General features: G+C 61.8%; 1 protein-coding gene across 2 annotated transcripts in view; it reads left to right on the top strand.

The window, feature by feature from the left end:
- SVIL (supervillin) overlaps positions 1–14,343 on the top strand; it is a 70,580-nt gene that overhangs the window by 42,534 nt on the left and 13,703 nt on the right. For both annotated transcript variants that reach the window (XM_060192499.1, XM_060192498.1), the window contains 4 exons: positions 8,401–8,487; positions 8,571–8,657; positions 11,283–11,460; positions 11,580–11,752. In XM_060192499.1, the coding sequence (XP_060048482.1) occupies positions 8,401–8,487; positions 8,571–8,657; positions 11,283–11,460; positions 11,580–11,752 (525 nt within the window). The remainder of the gene's footprint in view (positions 1–8,400; positions 8,488–8,570; positions 8,658–11,282; positions 11,461–11,579; positions 11,753–14,343) is intronic.

The raw sequence follows: 14,343 nt of genomic DNA, 5'->3' as shown, positions 1-14,343 counted from the left end.
TGGGTTCTGTGGGTGCAGCAGGGACTGTGCTGTGTGAATCTGGTGCTGATCATGTGGGTCCTGTGGGTGCAGCAGGACTGTGCTGTGTGGGCTCTGGTCCTGATCCTGTGGGTACTGTGGGTGTAGCAGGACTGTGCTGTGTGGGCTCTGGTGCTGATCCTGTGGGTGCTGTGGGTGCAGCAGGACTGTGCTGTGTGGACTCTGGTCCTGATCCTGTGGGTGCTGTGGGTGCAGCAGGTCTGTGCTGTGTGCTCTGGTCCTGATCCTGTGGGTGCTGTGGGTGCAGCAGGTCTGTGCTGTGTGGATCTGGTTCTGATCTGTGAGTGCTGTGGGTGCAGCAGGACTGTGCTGTGTGGGCTCTGGTCCTGATCCTGTGGGTGCAGTGGGTGCAGCAGGACTGTGGTGTGTGGGCTCTGGTCCTGATCCTGTGGGTGCTGTGGGTGCAGCAGGAAAGTGCTGTGTGGACTCTGGTGCTGATCCTGTGGGTCCTATGGGTGCAGCAGGACTGTGCTGTGTGGGCTCTGGTGCTGATCCTGTGGGTGCTGTGGGTGCAGCAGGGACTGTGCTGTGTAGACTCTGGTCCTGATCCTGTGGGTGCTGTGGGTGCAGCAGGGACTGTGCTGTGTAGACTCTGTTCCTGATCCTGTGGGTGCTGTGGGTGCAGCAATACTCTGCTGTGTGGGCTCTGGTTCTGATCTTGTGGGTGCTGTGGGTGCAGCAGGACTGTGCTGTGTGTGCTCTGGTCATGATCCTGTGGGTGCTGTGGTGCAGCAGGGACTGTGCTGTGTAGACTCTGGTCCTGATCCTGTGGGTGCTGTGGGTGCAGCAGGACTGTGCTGTGTGGGCTCTCGTGCTGATCCTGTGGGTGCTGTGGGTGCAGCAGGACTGTGCTGTTGGACTCTTGTCCTGATCCTGTGGGTGCTGTGGGTGCAGCAGGACTGTGCTGTGTGGACTCTTGTTCTGATACTGTGGGTGCTGTGGTGCAGCAGGAACTGTGCTGTGTAGACTAAGGTGCTGATCCTGTGGTTGCTGTGGGTACAGGAGGACTGTGCTGTGTGGGCTCTAGTGCTTATCCTGTTGGTGCTGTGGGTGCAGCAGGACACTGCCCTGGACTCTGGTCCTGTTCCTGTGGGTGCTGTGGGTGCAGCAGGACTGTGCTGTGTGGGCTCTCGTGCTGATCTTGTGGGTGCTGTCGGTGCAGCAGGACTGTGCTGTGTGGACTCTGGTTTTGATCCTGTGGGTGCTGTGGTGCAGCAGGACTGTGCTGTGTGGACTCTGGTCCTGATCCTGTGGGTGCTGTGGGTGCAGCAGGACTGTGCTGTGTGGACTCTGGTCCTGATCCTGTGGGTTCTGTGGGTGCAGCAGGACTGTGCTGTGTGGGCTCTGGTGCTGATCCTGTGGGTCCTATGGGTGCAGCAGGACTGTGCTGTGTGGGCTCTGGTGCTGATCCTGTGGGTGCTTTGGGTGCAGCAATACTGTGCTGTGTGGGCTATGGTGCTGATCCTGTGGGTGCTGTGGGTGCAGCAGGACTGTGCTGTGTGTGCTCTGGTCATGATCCTGTGGGTGCTGTGGTGCAGCAGGGACTGTGCTGTGTAGACTCCGGTCCTGATCCTGTGGGTGCTGTGGGTGCAGCAATACTGTGCTCTGTGGGCTGTGGTGCTGATCCTGTGGGTGCTGTGGGTGCAGGAGGACTGTGCTGTGTGGGCTCTGGTGCTGATCCTGTGGTTGCTGTGGGTGCAGCAGGACTGTGCTGTGTGGACTCTTGTCCTGATCCTGTGGGTGCTGAGGTTGCAGCAGGACTGTGCTGTGTGGGCTCTGGTGCTGATCCTGTGGGTGCTGTGGTGCAGCAGGGACTGTGCTGTGTAGACTCAGGTGCTGATCCTGTGGGTGTTGTGGGTGCAGCAGGACTGTGCTGTGTGGGCTCTGGTGCTGATCCTGTTGGTGCTGTGGGTGCAGCAGGACTGTGCTGTGTGGACTCTGGTCCTGATCCTGTGGTTCCTGTGGGTGCAGCAGGACTGTGCTGTGTGGACTCTAGTCCTGATCCTGTGGGTGCTGTGGGTGCAGCAGGACTGTGCTGTGTGGACTCTGGACCTGATCCTGTGGGTGCTGTGGTGCAGCAGGGACTGTGCTGTGTAGACTCTGGTCCTGATCCTGTGGGTGCTGTGGGTGTAGCAGGTCTGTGCTGTGTGGGCTCTGGTGCTGATCCTGTGGGTGCTGTGGTTGCACCAGGCCTGTGCTGTGTGGGCTCTGATCCCCTTCCAGTGGGTGCTGTGGGTGCAACAGGGACTGTGCTGTGTGTATCTGGTGCTGATCCTGTGGGTGCTGTGGGTGCTGCAGGTCTGTGCTGTGTTGGCTCTGGTGCTGATCCTGTGGGTGCTGTGGGTGCAGCAGGGACTGTGCTGTGTGAATCTGGTGCTGATCATGTGGGTGCTGTGGGTGCAGCAGGACTGTGCTGTGTGGGCTCTGGTCCTGATCCTGTGGGTGCTGTGGGTGTAGCAGGACTGTGCTGTGTGGGCTCTGGTGCTGATCCTGTGGGTGCTGTGGGTGCAGCAGGACTGTGCTGTGTGGACTCTGGTCCTGATCCTGTGGGTGCTGTGGGTGCAGCAGGTCTGTGCTGTGTGCTCTGGTCCTGATCCTGTGGGTGCTGTGGGTGCAGCAGGTCTGTGCTGTGTGGATCTGGTTCTGATCTGTGAGTGCTGTGGGTGCAGCAGGACTGTGCTGTGTGGGCTCTGGTCCTGATCCTGTGGGTGCAGTGGGTGCAGCAGGACTGTGGTTTGTGGGCTCTGGTCCTGATCCTGTGGGTGCTGTGGGTGCAGCAGGAAAGTGCTGTGTGGACTCTGGTGCTGATCCTGTGGGTCCTATGGGTGCAGCAGGACTGTGCTGTGTGGGCTCTGGTGCTGATCCTGTGGGTGCTGTGGGTGCAGCAGGGACTGTGCTGTGTAGACTCTGGTCCTGATCCTGTGGGTGCTGTGGGTGCAGCAGGGACTGTGCTGTGTAGACTCTGTTCCTGATCCTGTGGGTGCTGTGGGTGCAGCAATACTCTGCTGTGTGGGCTCTGGTTCTGATCTTGTGGGTGCTGTGGGTGCAGCAGGACTGTGCTGTGTGTGCTCTGGTCATGATCCTGTGGGTGCTGTGGTGCAGCAGGGACTGTGCTGTGTAGACTCTGGTCCTGATCCTGTGGGTGCTGTGGGTGCAGCAGGACTGTGCTGTGTGGGCTCTCGTGCTGATCCTGTGGGTGCTGTGGGTGCAGCAGGACTGTGCTGTTGGACTCTTGTCCTGATCCTGTGGGTGCTGTGGGTGCAGCAGGACTGTGCTGTGTGGACTCTTGTTCTGATACTGTGGGTGCTGTGGTGCAGCAGGAACTGTGCTGTGTAGACTAAGGTGCTGATCCTGTGGTTGCTGTGGGTACAGGAGGACTGTGCTGTGTGGGCTCTAGTGCTGATCCTGTTGGTGCTGTGGGTGCAGCAGGACACTGCCCTGGACTCTGGTCCTGTTCCTGTGGGTGCTGTGGGTGCAGCAGGACTGTGCTGTGTGGGCTCTCGTGCTGATCTTGTGGGTGCTGTCGGTGCAGCAGGACTGTGCTGTGTGGACTCTGGTTTTGATCCTGTGGGTGCTGTGGTGCAGCAGGACTGTGCTGTGTGGACTCTGGTCCTGATCCTGTGGGTGCTGTGGGTGCAGCAGGACTGTGCTGTGTGGACTCTGGTCCTGATCCTGTGGGTTCTGTGGGTGCAGCAGGACTGTGCTGTGTGGGCTCTGGTGCTGATCCTGTGGGTCCTATGGGTGCAGCAGGACTGTGCTGTGTGGGCTCTGGTGCTGATCCTGTGGGTGCTTTGGGTGCAGCAATACTGTGCTGTGTGGGCTATGGTGCTGATCCTGTGGGTGCTGTGGGTGCAGCAGGACTGTGCTGTGTGTGCTCTGGTCATGATCCTGTGGGTGCTGTGGTGCAGCAGGGACTGTGCTGTGTAGACTCCGGTCCTGATCCTGTGGGTGCTGTGGGTGCAGCAATACTGTGCTCTGTGGGCTGTGGTGCTGATCCTGTGGGTGCTGTGGGTGCAGGAGGACTGTGCTGTGTGGGCTCTGGTGCTGATCCTGTGGTTGCTGTGGGTGCAGCAGGACTGTGCTGTGTGGACTCTTGTCCTGATCATGTGGGTGATGTGGTTGCAGAAGGACTGTGCTGTGTGGGCTCTGGTGCTGATCCTGTGGGTGCTGTGGTGCAGCAGGGACTGTGCTGTGTAGACTCAGGTGCTGATCCTGTGGGTGTTGTGGGTGCAGCAGGACTGTGCTGTGTGGGCTCTGGTGCTGATCCTGTTGGTGCTGTGGGTGCAGCAGGACTGTGCTGTGTGGACTCTGGTCCTGATCCTGTGGTTCCTGTGGGTGCAGTAGGACTGTGCTGTGTGGACTCTAGTCCTGATCCTGTGGGTGCTGTGGGTGCAGCAGGACTGTGCTGTGTGGACTCTGGACCTGATCCTGTGGGTGCTGTGGTGCAGCAGGGACTGTGCTGTGTAGACTCTGGTCCTGATCCTGTGGGTGCTGTGGGTGTAGCAGGTCTGTGCTGTGTGGGCTCTGGTGCTGATCCTGTGGGTGCTGTGGTTGCACCAGGCCTGTGCTGTGTGGGCTCTGATCCCCTTCTAGTGGGTGCTGTGGGTGCAACAGGGACTGTGCTGTGTGTATCTGGTGCTGATCCTGTGGGTGCTGTGGGTGCTGCAGGTCTGTGCTGTGTTGGCTCTAGTGCTGATCCTGTGGGTGCTGTGGGTGCAGCAGGGACTGTGCTGTGTGAATCTGGTGCTGATCATGTGGGTGCTGTGGGTGCAGCAGGACTGTGCTGTGTGGGCTCTGGTCCTGATCCTGTGGGTGCTGTGGGTGTAGCAGGACTGTGCTGTGTGGGCTCTGGTGCTGATCCTGTGGGTGCTGTGGGTGCAGCAGGACTGTGCTGTGTGGACTCTGGTCCTGATCCTGTGGGTGCTGTGGGTGCAGCAGGTCTGTGCTGTGTGCTCTGGTCCTGATCCTGTGGGTGCTGTGGGTGCAGCAGGTCTGTGCTGTGTGGATCTGGTTCTGATCTGTGAGTGCTGTGGGTGCAGCAGGACTGTGCTGTGTGGGCTCTGGTCCTGATCCTGTGGGTGCAGTGGGTGCAGCAGGACTGTGGTGTGTGGGCTCTGGTCCTGATCCTGTGGGTGCTGTGGGTGCAGCAGGAAAGTGCTGTGTGGACTCTGGTGCTGATCCTGTGGGTCCTATGGGTGCAGCAGGACTGTGCTGTGTGGGCTCTGGTGCTGATCCTGTGGGTGCTGTGGGTGCAGCAGGGACTGTGCTGTGTAGACTCTGGTCCTGATCCTGTGGGTGCTGTGGGTGCAGCAGGGACTGTGCTGTGTAGACTCTGTTCCTGATCCTGTGGGTGCTGTGGGTGCAGCAATACTCTGCTGTGTGGGCTCTGGTTCTGATCTTGTGGGTGCTGTGGGTGCAGCAGGACTGTGCTGTGTGTGCTCTGGTCATGATCCTGTGGGTGCTGTGGTGCAGCAGGGACTGTGCTGTGTAGACTCTGGTCCTGATCCTGTGGGTGCTGTGGGTGCAGCAGGACTGTGCTGTGTGGGCTCTCGTGCTGATCCTGTGGGTGCTGTGGGTGCAGCAGGACTGTGCTGTTGGACTCTTGTCCTGATCCTGTGGGTGCTGTGGGTGCAGCAGGACTGTGCTGTGTGGACTCTTGTTCTGATACTGTGGGTGCTGTGGTGCAGCAGGAACTGTGCTGTGTAGACTAAGGTGCTGATCCTGTGGTTGCTGTGGGTACAGGAGGACTGTGCTGTGTGGGCTCTAGTGCTGATCCTGTTGGTGCTGTGGGTGCAGCAGGACACTGCCCTGGACTCTGGTCCTGTTCCTGTGGGTGCTGTGGGTGCAGCAGGACTGTGCTGTGTGGGCTCTCGTGCTGATCTTGTGGGTGCTGTCGGTGCAGCAGGACTGTGCTGTGTGGACTCTGGTTTTGATCCTGTGGGTGCTGTGGTGCAGCAGGACTGTTCTGTGTGGACTCTGGTCCTGATCCTGTGGGTGCTGTGGGTGCAGCAGGACTGTGCTGTGTGGACTCTGGTCCTGATCCTGTGGGTTCTGTGGGTGCAGCAGGACTGTGCTGTGTGGGCTCTGGTGCTGATCCTGTGGGTCCTATGGGTGCAGCAGGACTGTGCTGTGTGGGCTCTGGTGCTGATCCTGTGGGTGCTTTGGGTGCAGCAATACTGTGCTGTGTGGGCTATGGTGCTGATCCTGTGGGTGCTGTGGGTGCAGCAGGACTGTGCTGTGTGTGCTCTGGTCATGATCCTGTGGGTGCTGTGGTGCAGCAGGGACTGTGCTGTGTAGACTCCGGTCCTGATCCTGTGGGTGCTGTGGGTGCAGCAATACTGTGCTCTGTGGGCTGTGGTGCTGATCCTGTGGGTGCTGTGGGTGCAGGAGGACTGTGCTGTGTGGGCTCTGGTGCTGATCCTGTGGTTGCTGTGGGTGCAGCAGGACTGTGCTGTGTGGACTCTTGTCCTGATCATGTGGGTGCTGTGGTTGCAGCAGGACTGTGCTGTGTGGGCTCTGGTGCTGATCCTGTGGGTGCTGTGGTGCAGCAGGGACTGTGCTGTGTAGACTCAGGTGCTGATCCTGTGGGTGTTGTGGGTGCAGCAGGACTGTGCTGTGTGGGCTCTGGTGCTGATCCTGTTGGTGCTGTGGGTGCAGCAGGACTGTGCTGTGTGGACTCTGGTCCTGATCCTGTGGTTCCTGTGGGTGCAGCAGGATTGTGCTGTGTGGACTCTAGTCCTGATCCTGTGGGTGCTGTGGGTGCAGCAGGACTGTGCTGTGTGGACTCTGGACCTGATCCTGTGGTTGCTGTGGTGCAGCAGGACTGTGCTGTGTAGACTCTGGTCCTGATCCTGTGGGTTCTGTAGGTGAAGCAGGACACTGCCGTGGACTCTGGTGCTGATCCTGTGGTGCTGTGGGTACAGCAGTGTCTGTGGTGTGTGGGCTCTGGTCCTGATCCTGTGGGTGCTGTAGGTGCAGCAGGACTGTGCTGTGTGGATCTGGTCCTGATCCTGTGGGTGCTTTGGGTGCAGCAGGACTGTGCTGTGTAGGCTCTTGTCCTGATCCTGTGGGTGCTGTGGTGCAGCAGGACTGGGCTGTGTGGACTCTGGTCCTGATCCTGTGGGTGCTGTGGGTGCAGCAGGACTGTTCTGTGTGGGCTCTGGTGTTGATCCTGTGGTTGCTGTGGGTGCAGGAGGACTGTGCTGTGTGGGCTCTGGTGCTGATCCTGTGGGTGCTGTGGGTGCAGCAGGACTGTGCTGTGTGGGCTCTGGTGTTGATCCTGTGGTTGCTGTGGGTGCAGGAGGACTGTGCTGTGTGGGCTCTGGTGCTGATCCTGTGGGTGCTGTGGATGCAGCAGGACTGTGCTGTGTCGGTTCTGGTTCTGATCCTCTTGGTGCTGTGGGTGCAGCAGGACTGTGCTGTGTGGGCTCTGCTGCTGATCCTGTGGGTTCTTTTGGTGCAGCAGGACACCGCCGTGGACTCTGGTCCTGATCCTGTGTGTGCTGTGGGTGCAGCAGCTCTGTGCTGTGTGGGCTCTTGTGCTGATCCTGTGGGTGCTGTGGGTGCAGCAGGACTGTGCTGTGTGGATCTGGTGCTGATTCTGTGGGTGCTGTGGTTGCAGCAGGACTGTGCTGTGTGGGCTCTTGTGCTGATCCTGAGGGTGCTTGGGTGCAGCAGGGACTGTGCTGTGTGGATCTGGTGCTGATCTGTGGGTGCTGTGGGTGCAGCAGGACACTGCCGTGGACTCTGGTCCTGATCCTGTGGGTGCTGTGGGTGCAGCAGGTCTGTGTCCTGTGCTCATGCCGCTGTTGTAATCTTATCTTCTCCTGCTGGCCCACCTGGTCATCCAGCCTGGAGCAATGCTTTTACTTACATGTTGGGTGTGGACTCAGGCTGTGGTTGTGTGGCTCCCTGGCCTAGAGTTCATTCTCTGACCCCACCCCTGCTCCCTTTCCTGTTCCTCCCTTCACTCCACCCCTTCTCCCTGTCTGTTCCCTCCTCACCCCACCCCTGCTCCCTGCCCTGTTCCTCCCTTCACTCTGCTCCCTGTTCTGTTCCCTCTCTCCTCACCCCTGCTTCCAGCCCTGTTCCTCCCTTCACTCCTGCTCCCAGTCCTGTTCCCTCTCACCCCACCTCTACTCCCGCCCTCCCTCCTCATGCCAGCAGCCTCCCATCCTGAGGAGAGCCAGTGGGCCCTGCGTAGCCCCTCTCCGTGCCGGCCTATCCTGGAGACAGCTGCCCCGTGACCCTGAATGCGTCCATGCCCACAGCTGTCCCGAGGGTGCCGAGTGCAGACCGTAGCCTCAGGAGATCCTGGGCCGTGGTGGTCCCTGGGGTCTGATACCTCCGTGTGCTCCACAGGCTTGGCGTCCCCCGCAGCCATGACCCCCGTGGCGTCCCCTCTCATCAAGACGAGGGGCACGACTCCGGTCTCCAAGCCGCTGGAAGGTGAGCCGCCAGAGGCCGAGGCCGAGGCCAAGGGGCGAGGGGTCAGGACGGAGAGGGGTCCCCTCACCACGGTCTCTGCCTAGACATCGAGGCCAGGCCGGACATGCAGCTGGAGTCAGACCTGAAGCTGGACCGGCTGGAGACCTTTCTGAAAAGACTGAATAGCAAAGGTGCCACAGTGGGGATCTGGGGCTATGGGCAGTGGGGATTCTGGGGCTGTGGGCAGTGGGGGCTCTGTGGCTGTGGGCAGTGGGGACTCTGTGGCTGTGGGCAGTGGGGACTCTGGGGCTGTGGGCAGTGGGGCTCTGTGGCTGTGGGCAGTGGGGCTCTGGTGCTGTGGGCAGTGGGGATTCTGGGGCTGTGGGCAGTGGGGATTCTGGGGCTGTGGGCAGTGGGGACTCTGGGGCTGTGGGCAGTGGGGCTCTGGGGCTGTGGGCAGTGGGGCTCTGGGGCTGTGGGCAGTGGGACTCTGGGGCTGTGGGCAGTGGGGATTCTGGGGCTGTGGGCAGTGGGGATTCTGGGGCTGTGGGCAGTGGGGACTCTGGGGTTGTGGGCAGTGGGGCTCTGGGGCTGTGGGCAGTGGGGATTCTGGGGCTGTGGGCAGTGGGGACTCTGGGGCTGTGGGCAGTGGGGACTCTGGGGCTGTGGGCAGTGGGACTCTGGGGCTGTGGGCAGTGGGGATTCTGGGGCTGTGGGCAGTGGGGATTCTGGGGCTGTGTGCAGTGGGGATTCTGGGGCTGTGGGCAGTGGGGGCTCTGGGGCTGTGGGCAGTGGGGATTCTGGGGCTGTGGGCATGGGGGCTCTGGGGCTGTGGGCAGTGGGGCTCTGGGGCTGTGGGCAGTGGGGCTCTGGGGCTGTGGTCAGTGGGGACTCTGGGGCTGTGGGCAGTGGGGCTCTGGGGCTGTGGGCAGTGGGGATTCTGGGGCTGTGGACATTGGGGACTCTGGGGCTGTGGTCAGTGGGGACTCTGGGGCTGTGGGCAGTGGGGCTCTGGGGCTGTGGGCAGTGGGGCTCTGGGGCTGTGGTCAGTGGGGACTCTGGGGCTGTGGGCAGTGGGGCTCTGGGGCTGTGGGCAGTGGGGATTCTGGGGCTGTGGTCAGTGGGGACTCTGGGGATGTGGGCAGTGGGATTCTGGGGATGTGGGCAGTGGGGTCTCTGGGGCTATGGGCAGTGGGGATTCTGGGGCCTCCAGTGGGCAGTGGGGTCTCTGTGGCTGTGGGCAGTGGGGATTCTGGGGCCTCCGGGTGGGCCGTGGGGTCTCTGGGGCTGTGGGCAGTGGGGACTCTGTGGCTGTGGCAGTGGGGATTTTGGGGCTTCCGGGTGGACTGGGGGCTGCAGGGGCCCCTGTCTCATGGCCTGACTGAGGCTTTAAGGTCCTGCTCCCTCCACAGCCTCTGAAGCCCAGTTCCTACCTCAGCTAAGTTACCTTTCTGTTTGATTGGATCAAACTCACTAGTGCTTTTATTTTAAGATGCATTTATTTATTTAATATTTATTTATTGGATAGAGACAGTTAGAAACTGAGGCAGAAAGGTGTGGTCAAGAGGGATAGAGACAGACACCTGCAGCCCTGCTTCACCATTTGCAAAGCTTTCCCCCTGCAGGTAGGGGGACAGGGGCTCGAACCTTAGTCCTTGTGCACTGTGATGTGGGCACTCAGCCGGGAGAACCACTGCCTGACCCCCTTTAGGATTCACTTGATTGGACAGAGACAGAGAGAAATTGAGAAGGAGGGAGAGGCAGAGAGAACAAGAGACAACAGCAGCCCTGCTTCACCACTCAGGAAGCTTTCCCCCTGTAGATGGGGACTGGGGGCTCGAACCTGGGTCCTTGCACATGGTGACATGTGTTCAACCAGGTACGCCAACTCCCGGGCCCTATACGGGCTGTTTTGAAACAAACGAAGTCAGCCATCCACACTGCTTCACATGCTAGATGAGGGCCTGAAATGCTCAGCCATCAGGACCCTGAGCCTGGGTTCTGTCAGCCGTGAACGTGGCCACTCACCTCAGACCACACAAGAAGCATCTTCTTGGCCCTGATGGACTTGAAACCAGCTGGGCCGCCCTCCAGTTAGGCCACTAGGCATTTTGTACCATGCGATCACATAGGTTTCTGAAAAGAGAGTCTCAGTGATTGCTGAAGTGGCCATTTCAGTATGGAAAGCATTACAGTACCAGGAAAGAGAAGTAGCCATCTCTCTCTGAAACGTCCTCCTACTTGGAGCCTCAAATACCAAGTGTTGAGGGCAACAGGGACCCAGGGGCTTGGAGTGGAGGTCCAGACCGGCAGCTCAGGGCCAGCTCATGATGGACACATCCGTGGGGAGATGCCGGCCGGCCGGGAGCCCGCAGACCGCTGGCTTCGCAGCTGGTCTCTGTCCACCAGCCCCACTTGTCACTGCCATGCCCTTGCCATTTAAAAACATGTGTTTGATTTTCTTTATTTATCGGATAGAGACAGCCAGAAATTGAGAGGGGAGGGGGAGGCAGAGGGAGAGAGGCCCGCATCCCTGCTTCACTGCTCACAGAGCTTCCCCTGCAGGTGAGCACCGGGGTCTTGAACCTGGGTCCTCGTGCACTGTACCGTGTGCACTCGGCCAGGTGCCACCCCTTCCTCCCGCCGGTGGGCAGGGCAGCCTGGCTCCCAGGGGGAGCCCCTTGAGCGGGGTCCAGTGCTGCCGGAAGCGTCTGCCAAGTGGAGTCCGGCCCCCCTCCCGCGGCCTCAGCCACAGGGTCCATGCTCCACGCGGGGGGCTCAGGCTGAGGGACACTGTCTGGTGCCCCCTCCCCCAGTGGCCGGGGCACAGGAGACAGTGGTGACGGTCACCAGGCAGTCCGTGAAGGAGGTGATGCAGCCCGACGACGACGAGACCTTCGCCAGCTTCTACCGCCACATGGGGGGCCTGGGGCCGCGCAGCCCCGTGGAGCTGGGGGAGGACCTGGACGTCGCCCTCGACCCCAGCGCACCCAAGTGAGCGTCCGGGAGGGTCCCCTGCACACGGAGTCCCCTCTGCGGAGTGTGGGGGGGTGCGGTCGGGAGCCCCGGGTGCGGGAGGTGGGCGCGAGGCCTGACCGACCCCCGGCCCTCAGGCTGACGTCCGCGGTGGCCGAGCACAAACGGGCGGTCAGGCCCAGGCGCCGGGTGCAGGCCTCCCGGAACCCCCTGAGGAAGCTGGCGGCCAGGGAGGACCTGCTGCAGGGCTACACGGAGCAGCGGCTGAACCTGGCCTACGTGGAGTCCAAGCGCCTGAGGGTGGAGAAGAGTGAGTGCCCCCCGCTCCTGAGACCCCAGCCCCCCACTCCTGAGACCCCAGCCCCCGATCCTGAGACCCCAGCCCCCCGCTCCTGAGACCCCAGCCCTCCGCTCCTGAGACCTCAGCCCCCCGCTCCTGAGACCCCAGCCCCCCGCTCCTGAGACCCCATCCCCCTGATCCTGAGACCCCAGCCCCTGATCCTGAGACCCCAGCCCCTGATCCTGAGACCCCAGCCCCTGATCCTGAGACCCCAGCCCCTGATCCTGAGACCCCAGCTCCCTGATCCTGAGACCTCAGCCCCTGATCCTGAGACCCCAGCTCCCTGATCCTGAGACCCCAGCCCCTGATCCTGAGACCCCAACCCCTGATCCTGAGACCCCAGTGCCCCGCTCCTGAGACTCCAGCCCCTGATCCTGAGACCCCAGCCCCCTGCTCCTGAGACCCCATCCCCCCACTCCTGAGACCCCATCCCCCTGATCCTGAGACCCCAGCCCCTGATCCTGAGACCCCAGCCCCTGATCCTGAGACCCCAGCCCCTGATCCTGAGACCCCATCCCCCTGATCCTGAGACCTCAGCCCCTGATCCTGAGACCCCAGCTCCCTGATCCTGAGACCCCAGCCCCTGATCCTGAGACCCCAGCCCCTGATCCTGAGACCCCAGCCCCTGATCCTGAGACCCCATCCCCCTGATCCTGAGACCTCAGCCCCTGATCCTGAGACCCCAGCTCCCTGATCCTGAGACCCCAGCCCCTGATCCTGAGACCCCAACCCCTGATCCTGAGACCCCAGTGCCCCGCTCCTGAGACTCCAGCCCCTGATCCTGAGACCCCAGCCCCCTGCTCCTGAGACCCCAGCCCCCCACTCCTGAGACCCCAGCCCCCCGCTCCTGAGACCCCAGCCCCTGATCCTGAGACCCCAGCCCCCCTATTCCTGAGACCCCAGACCCCGATCCTGAGACCCCAAATCCTGATCCTGAGACCCCAGCCCCTGATCCTGAGACCCCAGCCCCCTGATCCTGAGACCCTAGCCCCTGATCCTGAGACACTAACCCCCCTGATCCTGAGACCCCATCCTCCTGATCCTGAGACCCCAGCCCCTGATCCTGAGACACCAACCCCCCTGATCCTGAGACCCCAGCCCCCCACTCCTGAGACCTCAGCCCCTGATCCTGAGACCTCAACCCCCCGCTCCTGAGACCCCAGCCCCTGATCCTGAGACCCCAGCCCCTGATCCTGAGACCCCAGCCCCTGATTCTGAGACCCCAGCCCCTGATCCTAAGACTCCAGCCCCTGCTCCTGAGACCCCAGCCCCTGATCCTGAGACCCCAGCCCCCTGATCCTGAGACCCCAGCCCCTGATCCTGAGACCCCAACCCCCGCTCCTGAGACCTCAGCCCCTGATCCTGAGACCCTAGCCCCTGTTCCTGAGACACCAACCCCCCTGATCCTGAGACCCCAGCCCCCCACTCCTGAGACCTCAGCCCCTGATCCTGAGACCTCAACCCCCCGCTCCTGAGACCCCAGCCCCTGATCCTGAGACCCCAGCCCCTGATCCTGAGACCCCAGCCCCTGATCCTGAGACCCCAGCCCCCTGATCCTGAGACCCCAGCCCCTGATCCTGAGACCCCAACCCCCGCTCCTGAGACCTCAGCCCCTGATCCTGAGACCCTAGCCCCTGTTCCTGAGACCCCAGCCCCTGTTCCTGAGACCCCAGCCCCCTGATCCTGAGACCCCCCACCTCTGTGGTGTCTGCTGACACCCTGCCTTGCCTCACAGAAGCTGTGAGGGACTGGAAGGGTCTCAGGGTGCAGAGGAGCCTTGAGCCCACGTACAGAGAGCACCCAGGGGGTCCTCAAACCGTGTTCCCACCCCTCACCCCTACCCAACAGCCCTCAGCCCTCACCTAATCCCCACCTCCCACCTCAGCCCTCACCTCTACTTCTCATCTCCACCCCTCATCGCTTTACCCCACCCCTTCACCCCCACCCCTCACCCCTCATCCCTCCACACTTCACCCGCACCCTCACCCCTTCATCCCCACCCCTCACCCCTCATCCCTCCACACTTCACCCCCACCCTCACCCCTTCACCCCCATCCTCACCCCTTCACCCCCACCCCTCACCCCTCAGCCCTTCACAGTTCACCCCCACCCCTCACCCTTTCACCCCCACCCCTCACCCCTCACCCCTCAGCCCTTCACATTTTACCCCCATCCCTCACCCCTTCACCCCCACCCCTCACCCCTCAGCCCTTCACACTTCACCCCCCACCCCTCACCCCTTCACCCCCACCCCTCACCCCTCAGCCCTTCACACTTCACCCCCCACCCCTCACCCCTTCACCCCCCACCCCTCACCCCCGGCTGAGGTCCCCACCACCACCCCCTCCCCTCTGAGGGCCCTGGGCCGCCGTCCCCATCTCTCTCGTCCTGAATGACAACTTCGGTTGCAGCCATCTCACAACCTTGCCGGGGACGGTGCCTTTCTGGGCGCAGGTGGCGGCGCCCGGCTGAGCTCACACGTCATGGTGCAGGCGGACCCGGGTTCAAGCCCCCACAGCCCACACCCCACACCCCACCTGCAGGGGCAGCTTCACGGGCAG

This window comes from Erinaceus europaeus, chromosome 6 (genome assembly GCF_950295315.1).
Source record: "Erinaceus europaeus chromosome 6, mEriEur2.1, whole genome shotgun sequence".
NCBI classification, from domain to species: domain Eukaryota; kingdom Metazoa; phylum Chordata; class Mammalia; order Eulipotyphla; family Erinaceidae; genus Erinaceus; species Erinaceus europaeus.
Note: the sequence above shows the minus strand (reverse complement) of the source record. Positions and strands in the feature narration are given on the sequence as shown.